Here is a 15,761-nt window from a genome sequence, read left to right as displayed (position 1 = left end):
ATTTTGGGTACCGCAACACTTATCAGTGCTCACAGAAACATTTAGAACAGAGCTGCAATATTTTACCTTAGGCTGTTTCCTAGGTACAGTCTTTGATGTATGTGCCCTTGCCTGTTTTCTGAAACTTTTAGATTGTCATTCTTTGGGTTAAAGTTTGTTAATCACTGTACTAGGATTAACTCCCTCATGTTTGCCTTCAAAGTGTCCTGTTCTTCACCAAATTCTCCAGCACTGCAAATAAGGTATATTATCAAAATGTGCAAATTTTCAGCTGTTTACACTAAACCAATCAAACAAGACTAATTGAAACCTCTCAACACAACCAATAGAACAAGTGTCTGACAATTATTCAACCCCTTCATCACTGGCGTCTTTAGTACTTAGTAGCCAGACACCAGCTTCTGGCAGCATTCCTGAGGAATCTTAGCCAATTCTTCATAGGCAGTGGTGTCTAGTTCAGTGATACTCCTGGGTTTGCTGCTGCAACCACCTTCTTTAAATTCCAACCAAGATTTTCTATGGGGTTCAAGTCAGGCGACTGTGACGGCCACTCCAGGATCTTCCAGGACTTCTTTTGAAACCAAACACTGGTGGGATCATTGTATTGTTAGAAGGTCCAATGATGCCCAAGTGTGATGTGGTAGTGTGGCTTCAAGCAGATGCGAAAGACAGTTCACCACAAGGACACAGCCAAATGCTTTTAGGGAAGTTCCAGTGATATTGGATTTATTGAGTCAAAGGAAAGTATATACAAAACAAAAACAGAACACAAAAGAGCTAAGTCACACACTCTTTACATAATAAGGCCTCAGCGGCCTAAATCTGAGGGCTGCAAAACCATACATTTGTTGTAATTTAATTGTATTTTGTTTTTGTCCAAAACACATGGCAAATGTATATGATGAAGGGCCAGATTTATACTCTCATATTTTTTTCAACACACCAAATCAAATTATTTTGCAAATAATATGTGCATCTCTTGTGCAAATATGTTTGGGTGATAGACCCACTCTCTACCTAGCATTAACACTGACACCTCTAAAACACCAAGAAACTCTCCTGCTACAATCATACTACCATCACCCACAGTACCATGAACACTACCATGATGAATCTGTGAATTTATGTACCATGTGAGTTATGGTACACTATGTGGTCAAACGTATTGGGACACACCTCAATAATTTATTCAATATTTAATAATTGAATAATTGCCACAGGTGTATAAAATCAAGAATTAGTTAGTGCTTAGTGCTTAAAAAGTTAACAGAAAATGTCACTTTTAATGACTACTGCAGTCATTAATCACAATTCGTACTTCTTCTGAAACCAAGCCTCGGTGGACTTTGAGGTATGCTTGGGATCACTGTACTGTTGGAAGGTCCAACAATGCCCAAGCTTCAGCTTCTTTACAGAAGGCATGATGTTTTCTCCTAGGATTTCCTGATTTCCTAAATTATTTGATTAAATCCATTTAGACCTGTATTTTGACCTGCAGAGCATCACCTAGCCATGCTTCATGCTTTTGAGTCAGTGTTTAGTATGCACCTTTATGTGCAAACTGAAATATCCATGCCTGCTGCCACCTAATCTTGGTGCAGAGGTCTTTTGCAGTCACTCCTCAAAAATCTAGTGACAGCCAGTGACAGCTTCCTCTTTCTTCCACGTCCTTTGATCCTTTAACTCTGAACTTGCTGAACTGTGCTTCCAGCTGTATCTCTAGAAGCATTAATGAACTGAGTGAGGTTAAATAACTGTGAGCTAGCTGTGTTGAGATGTTTATATTGGTCTTTGATTGTAAACATCAGCTGTTTACAATTAACCAATCACACATATCAAAGTTTGTACATTTTGCTAATAAACCTAATAAATAAAATGTACAATGGGAGCTGATAAATTTTTGATTACAACTGTATTACAACTTACTTATTTATTAATCAGAATAAACATTTTTTAAACCTTTCAACTTTAGTGTATATAACAGGCCGACAGGAATTAAAATTTGAATTGACATTTTACCTTGGACATTGTTTTCTCAGAGTTGTGATTATTTAGAATGCATAATAGTTTAAGAGCAAATGAATTTTAATGAAATCCTTAGTACAGTTAACACGAAACTGCATTTACTGAAGAAGATGCTGAGTGAGTGCACAGCTGTAGTTATTATCCATGTGATTGCTATGGAGTTACTTTGCTGACCCATGTGGTTATGATGCTGTTAATTGTTACTGCTTGTTAAGGTGTTGCTAGGTGGTTGCTATGTGGTTCCTGCACTGTTCCAAGTGTTTGCCAAGCTGTTACTAAAGTTGTATCCCTGGTATCCCATATAGATACTATGTGGCTTCTATGTGGTTGCTATGCTGTTGCTGAGCTGTTGCAGATGGTTGCTGTGTCTTTGCAGCACACTTGCTATGATATTCCAGGTGGTCTCTGTGCTATTCCATGTGGAGTGTTTGGTAGGCGTTTGCTTATGCAATTTATTGGCTCTTGCTATGCTATTGCTAAGCGGTTGGTATGCATCCTAAGTGGTTACTTTAGAGTTGCTAGGTGGTTGCTGTGATATTCCACATGATTTTTAGGCAGTTGCTATGCATTTCCAGATGGTTGCCATGCTGTTGTTAAAGGGTTCTTGTGATATTACAAATGGTTGCAATGCTTTTGCTGCATAGAAGGTGGGTGGGTGGGTGTTATGCTGTTCAGAGTGATTAGCAATGCTGTTGCTAATCAGTTGCTATGATGTTCCACGTGGTTGCTGTGCTGTTGCTAAGCATTTGCTATGGTGTTTCAGATTGTTGCTAGATTGTTGTTATTTGGTTGGTAGGGTGCTGCTAGCTGGCTAGTTGCTACAGCGTGTTGTTAGGTTGTTGCTGTGTTATTCAACATGGTTGCTATAGTGCCTAGGTGGTTACTTGGATATCCTTGCAAAGTGTCACTAGTGCACTAGTATCACTGCTGTATTAGTAGCTGTAGTAGAAGAAAGTCTAGGTAGCTGGCTGGTATCATTAGCTCCTCAAATGAGTTGACTTACTACTGATGGACAACTGAGTGATCATTTAAACTGTTTTTGACCACCATCTTTCATTGCAATAGTTTCTTATTGAGCAAAGCACTTTCCAAAAAGCTCTAAGGAGTCCTTGACATGCAGGCTTATCGGCAGTCTTTACATTCCAGTTGTAACACACCAGGCTCAACTGCCCTCTTTTACACTGATATAGATCTGACCAGCACCCAGCAAATATTCCCTCTGTCATGCTTGAAGGTTTTATAGCACATGCTATTTGGACCCATGACATTGCTATGTTTGCTGTATAATACCATTATTACTATGCAACAATGGTTTTAAACAATTTATCTTGGCAATAAGTATACAAAAATAAGAACAGGTAAAGATGCAGGTAAACATAAATACAGTAAAAAGTTAAAAGTGTTTCTCAAGTAAGAAAGTACTAAATGTTTTGTGAGCTAGTTCTAGATTTCTCCTGGACATCTCTAGCCAGCATGTGGATTTGTAAATTCCATCACAGCATTGATTTACCAAACCAGATGTTGGAAGAGACATATAAATAATACTAGAAATGTTTTAACATAATAACATTAAGTAAAGTAAAGCCAGCATTTTGGTATTAATGCTATTTGTATTTATTCCACTATTAGTGTTTCCCTCAAAGATGGAAAACCAAAACAAATGACAGACATTTCATGTCTTTTTATGTTATTTGTTTTTCTTTTTTTTCTGTCTTTTACTAATTACTGATTGCGTAAAGCTGCTTTGTAACAACAGTTGTAAAAAGCGCTTGACTTGACATTCCAATATTACAAGATGTCTTATTTCAAGAAACATTTTAATCAATCTTAGATGTAATAGGTCCTACACATTACTGTAATCACACCTCGGATTTAGTTTTGACCCTGGATATTAGCATCAATAACCTAAATATTCTTCCTCACAGCTCAGTGGTCTCAGACCATTACATTTCAAACAAGCTACTTCTTTCCTTGCTGACGAAGTGCATAATTTACATTTACAGCCCTAAAATTTATTGAAAACCTTCCATTTATCGACCTCTACATAGAATGTGTACTCAATTATATAAATCTTACATGTCTGTCACCTGATGTTGCTGATATAGAACAAAACATAGTTGCAAGAGAAAGGCCGGAGGCTTTTTACCCACTTTCCTAGCTAGAACTTGAGAAAATGATCTTCAAAATTTCTAAAAGACGTACTCTCAGTTATAATCAAACCTATTATAATGTTTTTTGTAAATTTATCCCTTAGCCTAAAAAAATAGCAGTTATTAAATCTTTGATCAAGAAACCAAATGCTGATTTTAGGGTACTGTCTAATTACAGACCTATTTCTGACCTAACATTTATATTTAGGATCTTAGAAAAACATGTGGCAACAACTCATACCTGCATAAGAACCATATGGATGAAAAATTCCAATCTGGATTCAGATCCCATCATAGCACTGAAACAGCCTTCTTGCCTCTGATCAAGGCTATGTATCCTTATTAACGCTACTCGACCTCAGTGCAGCTTTTGATACGATAGACCACATTATTCTCCTAGAAAGGTTAGGGAACATGGTTGAGATCACAGGAACTGCCCTATCGTTGTTCAAATCATATCTAACTGATCATTGTCAGTTATCAAGGTAAAGGATGTATCTTCAAATTATACAAAAGTGAGATGTGGAATTCTATTTTAGGGCCACTATTAATTACATTATGGATTGCCACTGGGCTCAGTTATAAGCAGACATGGCGTTAACCTCCATTGTCATGCGGATGACACACAGCTCTATATATCAGCCAAACCTGATGACAAAGAAAATTAAAAACGTGAAATGCATGATGTTATCAAACTTTTTCCTATTAAATTGTTCCAGCAGAAACCTCAGTAAACTTCAGCTAGTTCAAAATACTGCAGCCAGGGTCCTTACTGAAACTAGAACATGAGACCATTTCAGTCCAGTTTTATCAACATCGCATTGGCTTCCAGTTAATATCCACATTGATTATAAAATTCTACTATCAACATGTATAGCCCTACATGGGCTCACTCCTGGGTACCTGCGAGACCTCGAGATCCTGTTATGTGCCACCCTGATTACCCAGTCCCGCCTTGTGAATCTTGCTTCCTCCCAAGGTTTCTTCTTCCAGCTTTAATGGGGGTTTTTCCTCATCACTTTTGCTGTGTGTATGTGTGTCGCTGATCTTTTGTCTTATTACTGGATTTCTGTAAAGCTGTTTGCAACATCAGTTGTTGTAGATGGTGTAGAACTGTTTTGGGAAATGTGTGAAGAAGAAAAATCTCCAAGTGTGACTGGTCTGTGGACAGCAGAGACAAATGCGTGGGAAACAATTGCTTATCTAGGTTAATTAAAAAAAATAAAAAAAAAATAAAAAAAACTTTAGGAAAGTATGACAAGAGAGGCTAGTGCTGTCTTCAAGACTAGAGGACATTGAGGACAAAATGCTGCTAATGGCATCTTGCATGGCTAAGACATGCCCTACTTTGGGAAAGCAGACTGAGTGAACACAATGCTGAACACTAGTCAAGTTCTTGACTTGACTGCCAGTGTGTAAAGTCCAGTGAGTGTGGATGCATATACTGAGTACTGAGGCTCGTAAAGTTGAAGGGGTTAACGCAACACATGGTACAGTGTCTCAGTCTTCTGAGCTCCACGAGAGTTTCTGCGATGGTGGGTGTGGGGGTGGGTGTGGGGGGGTTATAAGGGGAAACTGTGACTGCACATAAGCATGAATCGGTGCGCACTGATGGAGGAGTACGTAGGCAAGCCGTTTCGAGAAGTCCTTAAAGGCGTGTTTAAAGGCGACTGACTTTCATTCTGGGGAGTCTGCTCAGGGCTGGAGGACTACTGAACAGCACGTATCCACTCTAAACCAGCAGCGACTGGTCAAACGCGAGTACAGTACTACTGAGAAGCGCTGGGTGAGTGCGCCTTGGCGCGGGAGCCAGCTGCCCAACACGCCAGTGTTTTTGCAGTGAGCATTTTCCCTCACGAAGCGTAAAGTCCATGTTTCTGGTCTGCAACTTCAATCAGCTCGACGGAGGACGCAAACGGGTATAGCCCAGCGGTGCTTCAGTTAAGCCCCCCCAGAACACCCCCAAAGGAGCGCTTAACCTGTGCGGCATGTTTGGAGCGGGTAGGAGAGTGTGTGTGCCACTCAGCGTCGTCTTCGTGCTGTGTGTGGACCTGGTGGTGTGTTTCCCCACCAGACAGCACAAGACCACGACCGCGAGAATCAGACACGGCGCTGCAGCTGAGGTAAGGTCTGAAGTGCTTCCACATGTCAGTAAAGGCAAGCAGGTTAATGTGATCTTCTCAGCTTTATAAGGATAACTCGTGGTCAGTTTCCCAAGAAGCTGCATAACTTTGTGGATTGTATGACTAGCCAACGTCTCCTGGTGCTGTTTTTTTTGGAGTAATCTTGGACAATGTTACAATGTCATGGGTGTTTCACCTGTTTCACCTGTTAAAAATCCTGATTTGTCTAGCCTTAGGCTGGGAAAGCAACCCCCAGTGCCATGTGAGAGTCACATGGACATATAAAGGCCATGGTAGATCCAGAAAGCTGTGGTGATGAAGAAAGCCAGAGGAAGATGCTATTGTCCTAACTGTAGGAGATCAATCACTGCACTGCTTTTATGTAAAAAGTATAAAGCAAACCTACGTTCTGTACAGCACAGTCTGCTTCCACCGGAAATATAATATAATAGAGGGGCATGATGACAGTGCCCATTTTCATAAATTCACCATTACTAGGGAAGGATGGGGGCTGCTTTGTGCTTTGAGTAGTTTAGTACTATTGGTCTTACATAACTAGGTCCCAGTCGGCCTCTCCTCTCTCAGGGTCAGAGGTCACCTAATTGATTATTTCTTTTGGCTCCTTTTTCTGCTATTGTGGAATGTCCCTTGGTTTGCTGCCCTCGATGCTGTGGGAGGTCATCTCAGCTTTGACCACCCTCACCCTCAAAGCTTTGGAATTAAATTTGGGTGAGTGTGTGTGGATTGAGGGGGCGGGGGTGTTTGTTGGTGGAAATAGGGATAATCAAAGGGGGGGGGGGTGTCATTTATTGTTCTTCAGCAATGATTTTAAAATGCTTGCGGCCTTCGATATTGATGGATCCGTAAATCTAGGCTGCCAATCCTCTCAGCGTATGTGTGTCACCAGAGAACTCAATGGAGCCTGTGTTCAGGCTTTGTCAAGGCTTCGTGTTTGACGTTTTGGAATTTAGGAATTACATGGTAGTGATGGTGAGGGAGCATACTCCCACTACAGAGTCATTTAAGGACAGGCCACATTCCAGCAGGAGAGAAAGCAGTTTGATCATGAATGGACAATGCAGTGACAGGCCAGGAGGGGGTAGGGAGACTTCCGGTAGCACGAAGTGATGCTTGATATGAAAAAGAGGATGTCACTGTCAAAGTGTGTCAAAGTGTGTACTGGTTAAAAAGCTTCACGTGTTTCTCTCTAAGTTCCTGTCTAATGGATGACAGCGGTGCTAGATTTTATGTTGAACCATGTGTTGAACCAATGGTGCTGTATCACACGGCATTCAAGTAACATTGCCCTGTTTTTACCCTTTTTTTCTTCTGATCAGACACGCATTCAGACAGCCTCAAGCGACATCAGCCAAGGCTATGATTTACAGCAAAACCAGGTGCAGAGTGTGTTGGCTGGCTCGCATCAGCGCAGGTGGTCCCAGCACCGATCCCCAGGACTCCTGCCACAGCCTGAGCCTGAAGAGGAGTCCAAATTGTTCGTATTGGACCTCAAGAATTTTCCTGACTTGGCCAATGCCGATGTCGGTTCTCAAAACCCAAACATTCAGGTAAGAGTGGTCACAGTGCACAGGGTATAAAGCCCCTCAGCACTGAGCTCTGGAACAGTGGATGTGTTCTCTGGAATGATGGATGGTGCTCCATCCAATTCTTTGGGGGTGATGTGGGGTGGTGATTATCCAACATCCTGACCTCAGTGTAACAATCTTGTCACTGAATGCTATCAGATCCTCACAGCAATGTTCGAAATCTAGTAAGAAACCCAGCCCTGGACAGGATAAACTGTTATGTAGAGAAGAAGGAACTGATTGTCATTTCCTGTGGGATAGAAAGTGGGATATTCTTGAGCATCAGTCCTTCAGCATTATTATGGGAAAGCCTTTACTTTCTTATTAGAGCCCTTTGTTTTTCTTTGTCGTAGGTAACCATAGAGGTGGTGGATGATTCTCCGATGGAAGTGGAGATGGATCTGGTTAAAGAGCGCAACAGTGATTGGCCCATCTCCTCCTCTTCCCCCTCCTCTGTGGTAGACTGGCTGGGCGGTAAGAAGTTGTTCTGGCCTCTGTTTTGGGGCTACACTGATGTGGACTCGGGCGAGGACGGGCTGAGCCAAGCAATGGAGGAGGAGAAGGACGAAGAAGAAGAGGAGGAGGAGGACTACACATCTGACTATGACAGTGGAGAGCCCCTCCCTAGTGGGCTAGGTGGGATGGGGGGTGAATGGGACAACCAATGGAACCTGGGCTGGGACCCCACACATAGCTACTATGGTGAGCAAAGCTGCGGACTGCAGTCCTTTGTTTTTGTCTGTAGCCGCCTTAAAATAGAAGCAGTGTGGCTCACTGGGATTGAGATACCATAGCTGACATAGTTCTCCTGAGGTCAAGGTGAGCTCAAGATAATGAATTTTTAAGAGGGAGTGTATTTAAGACAATAAGGCAGGTGCTTTGCATTTGTAAGATCATGGGGTGGATGCCAATATGCTACTTGTATGGGCTCAAAACAGTCCCAAGGCTCTGCCTGTAACTGGCTGTAGGAAAAGAAGATTGTTGAGCTGAGAATGAGTTTGTTGAAAGAAATAGAACTATAAAAAGAGAAGGGTGAGAAGCAGGCCGATTGAGGGAAGCGCACTGTCTCATGCCTTGACTGAAAGCGAGCGCTTGGCCGGTGGGGCTATTGTGAGAGCCGGGGACTTTGATGTGGATGCCGGGCCCCGCTCGGTAGACAGCACCGACTTTTGAAGCGGGGCCTGATGCAGTCACTAATGGCAGCATGAGGACAAAACAAGGTCCATGGTTGCTCAATTAGAGCACGGATTGGGAACACAGCGTGACAAAGGCCATTCGGCTGCTCTTTTCATCCCCCGCGGCCAGGCCCCAGACTCAGCGCGGCTTAGGTTTAGAGCCAGTTCAGGAATTTTTTCAAGGCCACTAAAGAAAATTACGCCTCTGTTGTTTGTCTCTCCCTCTGCTTGCTTGTCCTTCAACGGGGTGGGAAAAGACGAGCGTGCCACCTAACTGTGTAGTCTCCATCTGTGGCAGTCCAAATGAAATGGTATGAACAGGATCAGTGAGGAGAAGAAAAGTGGTTTGGATGTAACTGCGAATTTGGGTCAAAGCACTTCGGTCGTCTTCATAGTCATGTCTTTTTCTCTGCACAGTCACTTAGGAAACTTTTATGGTTCCTATTATGAACCAGTTTCTGACTTAGAACCCGCTACACAATTAGATAAACAAAGAACACCATACATTGAATTTTGTGATTCTCGTTTTGTCTTTTCCTTAGAGAACAAAATGTAATGTTGTTTTCATTATAAGGATTGTCACTTTTTATGCCGAAATAGTATCAAAATTTTATTTTAAGTCACACATAAATGCTCAGGTTTGCTGTTTTTGTTAGAATTCATTCTGGGAGACATTGAAAAACGTTTTTGGAGACCTTATTTATCTGAGCCAAACCATTTAGAATCAAGACTTTTACCACATAAAAAACTATTCAGAAATACTATTGAATTAAAAATTTAAATTGAACCTGAAAGTGTATATATATATATATATATATATATATATATATATATATATATATATATATATATACACACTTTCATCAGTGTATCAGTGTAACGATATATATATATATATATATATACACTTTCATCAGTGTATCAGTGTAACGATATATATATATATATATATATATATATATATATATATATATATATATATATATCGTTACACTGATTCACTAACATATGTTCATATATTTGTTGTTGTTGTAAGAATGAACGAGTGAGAGGCTGGTTACACAGCCAGACCAGTCTATATTAGTGAGAAGCTTCCAATTTAAGCACAGAAATGCCATTAGGTGGTCAGATATGACATACAGCAGGCTGAAGACATGTTTGCCACCAGCGACTGGTCCTGTAATTACACCTCTGCTGTTTGCCTGATCCTGTGGCTATTGTGGCCGCTGTGTTGGCAGTGCCACAAAGGCAAAGTGGGCAGTCCCTGAGCCCACCCCATCCTTTTCATCACCCATTGCTATGTCTGTAATCAGGACTATGTCTGTGCATTCAGTATCATTAGCACCTAACTCCGTCTTCTAAAGAATCAAATATTTTAAACATGCAACATCTCTAATCTGCATTTTACATTACAGGACTAGAGTGAGGTTAGGTTGTTAGGGAGGGAATTGTTCCTGTGCAACAGATGCTTGGCCTTTTGGATGAAAAGGGAAAGACAAACGCCACAACATTATTGTTTTTATCGAAAGAACTGTTCTCTAAAGTTTTTATTTATCCTGCTAAACTTTTTTTGTATACTTAAGTGGAAGGGTTTGTGTGGAATCACCCTATTTTGGTTCTGGGTACAACATTTTCAATGTAATAAACTATGTATGCTCCTGAATGGTTCAGGTTGGGTTTGCTGAGGTGTAAAGAATGATGCTAACATAGTAATGATAATAGTATTTAAAGAACTCGGAGACAAGTTGTAAGTGCTGTAGAACTTCTGCTGTGGTAAACTCCCTTTGATTTATGCCTGAAGAGGATAGACAGTAAAGTTTAAGGATATGCAGTAGGTTTAAATGTGAGAGCCTGCCTAGTTTAGGGATCCTGATTGTTCTATATAATGCTTGGATGTTGAGCCTGTTTGATCTTTCTGTTGTGTTTAATTTCTTTCTTCAGAGAAAAAGGAGGAGTGGAGTCCTTGGACCCCTTGCTCCGTCACCTGTGGCCATGGCAACCAGACACGCACGAGGGCATGTGGAGATTTCTGCATATCCACCGAATCCAGGAGTTGTGATCTGGACCCATGCCCTGGTAAATCCACCTGCTTTTCGTGTATAAAGTTGAATGCATATAAACGAGCAGTGCAAAACAATCCTTTACTTTTTGCAGATGATCGGAACCCAGTATCAAATGTGTTTCCCTTTGAGATGGACAATGGAACAGAACCATTTGGCACAGGTAAACGTCATGTCCATGAACTGCTATGAGATTGAAAATCTTGCACATTTTTAGTTTCTGATTGATTGTTATTGATTTATGAGGTGTAGCTACCCAGCACCTTTCTATAGGACCAACTATATGAATGTATATTGTACTATATATATATATATATATATATATATATATATATATATATATATATTGTAACCCAGCAGTGACACTGACATTGCACTGATATTATTATTGTGTGTTACATGAGAGCCACAGCAATGCTAGGGTTTCAAGCACCGCAGTGCCACTTCTGAACAGGCACGTAAATACAGAGCCAACAGTGATCCTGTGGTCAATGACTAATTATTCACAGTTACATGACTAAAACAAACTGTGTATGGAAAGATGATCTATCATAGATGAAAAATGTATATCAACAAGGTAAATGCATAAGGGGTCATTTTTGGTAAGCTGCATTTAATATCTGGTTTATTGACCTACAAATGGTGTACCAAATAAACAGGCCCCTTACCGTTTGTCCACTTGAGCTCTCTTTGTTGACCTTCTAGTCATCTCTGGTGTCGGTTTTAATTCTTCAGACATTGACAGCTGTGAGAAGTGGCTGAACTGTAAGAGCGAGTTCCTCCAGCGCTACCTGCAGCAGGTCCTCATGGAGTTGCCCAGCTGCCCCTGCACCTATCCCTCTGCAGTTTCCCACAGCATGGTCACCCTGCCAGACAAGGAGCGCAACCGAACATTCCACTGGACGGACGCCAGTGACCCCAAGGAGCGCATGGACATCTACAAGCCCTCAGCGAGCAGATGCTTACGCTCTGCTCTGTCAGCAGAGGGCACTACGCTGGCTGCTCAGCACTGCTGCTACGACAGCCAAGGCCAACTGATCACCCGGGGCAAAGGGGCAGGCACGCCGAACCTCATCAGCACAGAATTCTCACCTGAGCTGCACTTCAAAGTGGACGTGCTGCCCTGGATCCTATGTAAAGGTGACTGGAGCCGCTTCCATGCCGTACGGCCCCCCAATAATGGCCTTAACTGCCCTGAAAACCCCCGTCAGGAAATCTTCTTGAATGAGCTGGAGGAGGCCAGGGAGTACTGATCAAATGCCCCAAGGCCACTGCCAAACCTGTCTGTATGAAGTTCAACTTCAGTCGTTGAAATTCACGCCGCGTTCACACGTAAACCATCCCACAGCTGCTTTCCAGCCTCTTAAATGTGCAACATGTTTTTAAGCATGGTTCCCTGCCATCTGTGTGCTTTTGACTTCAGTGTTAGGAGCTTTTCTGCACAGAGGTCAAAGATAGCACACAGACAAGCACACTCGTTTTTTTTTTTCATATGTCAAATATGTCAAAGCTGTCAAAAGGTATATGGGAGTAGCCACACATTTTTCTAATTCCAGAATGTACTTCAAAGTTGTGAACAGATGGAAACTCTCAACAACAGCAACACTCTTTCAGCAACAAATCCAGTTAATGTAAAATGCTGCTATGACTACAGAAAATATGACTGACCTGACATTGACTTGTTCAGCTAGTCACTCAGTTTAAATGGCTTTAGGAAAGAAAGGTCAGACAAGCCATACGGAGCGAGTTTAAACGCTGGTCAAAGTTCCAGGCTTAGCAACATCTTCCGTGATCAAACAGAATCTGTGTTTGCATTGAGGCAGTTCAAGGATTTTTTTTTTCCTAGGCATGGGAAAGTATTTGTGTGGGGAGCTTTTCCCCTGAAACTGGTGTTGTGTCATGATAGAGGAGAGAACTTGCCAGCACATAAACCGGAACACAAACATGACCACTGTGGTTTAGTTTGGAATCTGTTGTCTTATTCATCATTTATTTATTTTATTCAAAAGTAAACACGGATGAATGAATACTTTGTTTGCTATTTCAGGTGTTATGGGAAAAATCTGAAGCATAATACATTATAATTGTCTGTCCAGACTAAGTTTATGTTAGGTTATATGCCTTACGATTGGATCACAACTTTTCAAATGTTTACATGGCAGTCATCTACAGCTACATTAACAGCTTCCATGAAAGCACAGTGGTCATAAACCCATAAACACTCAATAATTCCAATTCCTGCTCAACAACAAATGTTTTCAGGTTTTGACGAAGTTCCATTCTGACAAAGCACATCAGGCTCATCCTTTGGTAAAGACTTGTAGTTTGAGGTTGTGGGGACATTTGAGAGGCTGACCGGACATTAACTTCCACTGCCAACTCAGGGGAACTCAATTCACAGGTAGCACAGTTCATTTACCTCTTCAATTAAAGCTTAAAGTCAGAACCTCCAATTTCAGGTTGACAAGTAGAGGAGCACTAAAAGAAGTGCATGTTTTAGAACATGGATGGGTAATATGTTGTGTGTGTGTTTTCTGTGCAGTTCTATTTTCTGTGAGCTTTCTATTGTTTTATTGTATATGATGGTGCATTGCTTGGGAGCTGTATATATTGTTAACGTGTGTGCTCCAGACATCTTTTCAGGAATCATTTTCAAGTGCATACACATTTGTATGCGCCTTTTTTTTTAAGGATGGCACTTTATTTAAAGTATATTCAAATTAATCTGTATACCATTACAGTTGGTCATTGTGGTGTTATTATTGTGAAGGGATTTACTTGCCATTGTTTATTTTTTTATATCAGTAATGGCAAGCACTATATTTGTTTATGTTAGATGTGTAACTGTACAGTATTTATTGTCTTATTTTCTTAACTGTGCTGAGGCTTTGACCTTCAGGACACTCTGATTCGAAAAAGGGAAATCATTTTGTCTCATATCACTTTAACAGTAAATCAAAGGAAAAAAAACACCATAAACTGTATGTTTAATGCTCTGCAAGCTAAAATCTGTGTTGCAATAAATACAAAGATGAGTAAAAATCTTATGTATCACATGATGAGTCAAGTCAATCATCACATCAGAAGAGTGCCACATGAAAAGCTCACTCAAGCTTGTAAGCATCGGCCCTGATCGACACGAAGCTGCCAGCCTCCGCATGTTTCCCAGAGTGCGATTTGGCATGACAATCAAAATACCCATCATCACTGCTATATCTGCAGCAGGGGTTGGGGGCAGGGCAAGAATAACTTTTAATTGCTTTGCCTTTCCGTTGCCTGCCTGGGCCTTAACCAGGAACATCCAGGGACAGTCGAGCGTTCTGCCTGGGCAATAAGGCTTTCGCATATGTGTGGCAATCTGGTTTCAATTGCCGAGCCCAGGCCACAGTTTCATATTAGGACGCCCAGGAACGAGCAGAGAGTTCCACTTTGCCTTTTGTTTATTCTTCTACAAACCTGCTCTATCTTCTCCATCGGAAACAAACAAAGCTGTGGGATCAAAAGGCTCTTTGTATTCAAAAGGGGGCTGGGAACGATGGCTATAGTTTAGAGAAAAGGGGAATAAACTATGGAGGAAGATTCCACAAAGTTTGGTTCACATGAAATGTCGTTTTAGAAAAAAATGTTTTTAGCTCCCTAAAGACCCTTTCTTTGGGTTGGGTGGTTCTTTAAAGAACTATTTTTGCTAATGAGTTGTAAAAAAAGGCTTCTTAAAGCTTAGATAACCTTTACGTAATGTAAAGCTCCTATACCAATGAAAGGGGTTTTCCAGCCAAGATGGAAAAAATCTAAATATGTAGGTTTCACACACATACAAAAACATGAAATGCTTATTACTTAATAGCACTGGTAGCTGGCCCACTTTCTGCCAAATAAGATTTCTGTGGTTATGTGGTCACTGTCCAATGAAAAACATGTATCTCCAAATTGGTGACTTTATAGGAGAAGGCTTTGAATGGACATTAAGGACAAGCATTTTGATTGGTCTGTTTATCCAGAATTATTTACACAGTGTACAGATCAGGGCTTAAACCATGGAGAAAACTAAAAACGTGGAGATACATGGTTTTCTTTGGACAGCAGCGATATGCGCATATATCCATGTCTGTCAGTCTGATCTTAGACCAGGATTAAAGAGAGAATAGGAAGTAATAAAATTCCATAGTGTTGATATGATTTCAGTGCAGGGCTGCCTTCTGACCTCTATACAACACAAGGAAAAATGGTAAAGGTCACTGAGTCAAACAGAGTTGATTTATGATAGATGAATTTAGGTTTCCCAGCATTAGTCATCAGTCAGCTCTACATGTTTTACCTGGAATGGAACGCTGTCAAACTTTTTTGTTGTAGTAGTTATTGTATTTAATATGTAGTATGCATTTAATAATGTATGCCATTTGCTGGGGGCTTCTGATTGTTTCAAGATTCTGAATATATGAAAGCTAATGAAACATTATTTTTTCTTTCTTTTGTTTACAATACTAAGGTTACACTGGTGTAATAAGATATAAGAGAGTACAAAACTAAGTCTAATCAAACTACATATGTAGACATGCAGATATAAGTGAAGCAGGGCCAGTGTTGTGCTGTTGTGCTTAGTAAGAAATCTGTTTGCCAATATGTAGGTAACAGCTTGTTTTGT

General features: G+C 40.9%; 1 protein-coding gene across 1 annotated transcript; it reads left to right on the top strand.

Moving 5' to 3' along the window:
- The first annotated feature begins 5,835 nt into the window (after positions 1-5,835).
- On the top strand, positions 5,836-14,161 carry ism2b (isthmin 2b). Its single transcript, XM_072695950.1, has 6 exons — positions 5,836-6,298; positions 7,636-7,866; positions 8,238-8,586; positions 11,001-11,135; positions 11,214-11,282; positions 11,855-14,161. The coding sequence occupies exons 1-6, from the start codon at positions 6,164-6,166 to the stop codon at positions 12,370-12,372; spliced, it is 1,437 nt and encodes a 478-aa protein (XP_072552051.1). The 5' UTR covers positions 5,836-6,163; the 3' UTR covers positions 12,373-14,161.
- The last annotated feature ends 1,600 nt before the right edge of the window (positions 14,162-15,761 follow it).

Source organism: Salminus brasiliensis, chromosome 1 (genome assembly GCF_030463535.1).
Source record: "Salminus brasiliensis chromosome 1, fSalBra1.hap2, whole genome shotgun sequence".
Classification (NCBI taxonomy): Eukaryota; Metazoa; Chordata; class Actinopteri; order Characiformes; family Bryconidae; genus Salminus; species Salminus brasiliensis.
The sequence above is the reverse complement of the archived record's forward strand: the minus strand, read 5'-3'. Positions and strand labels throughout refer to the sequence as shown.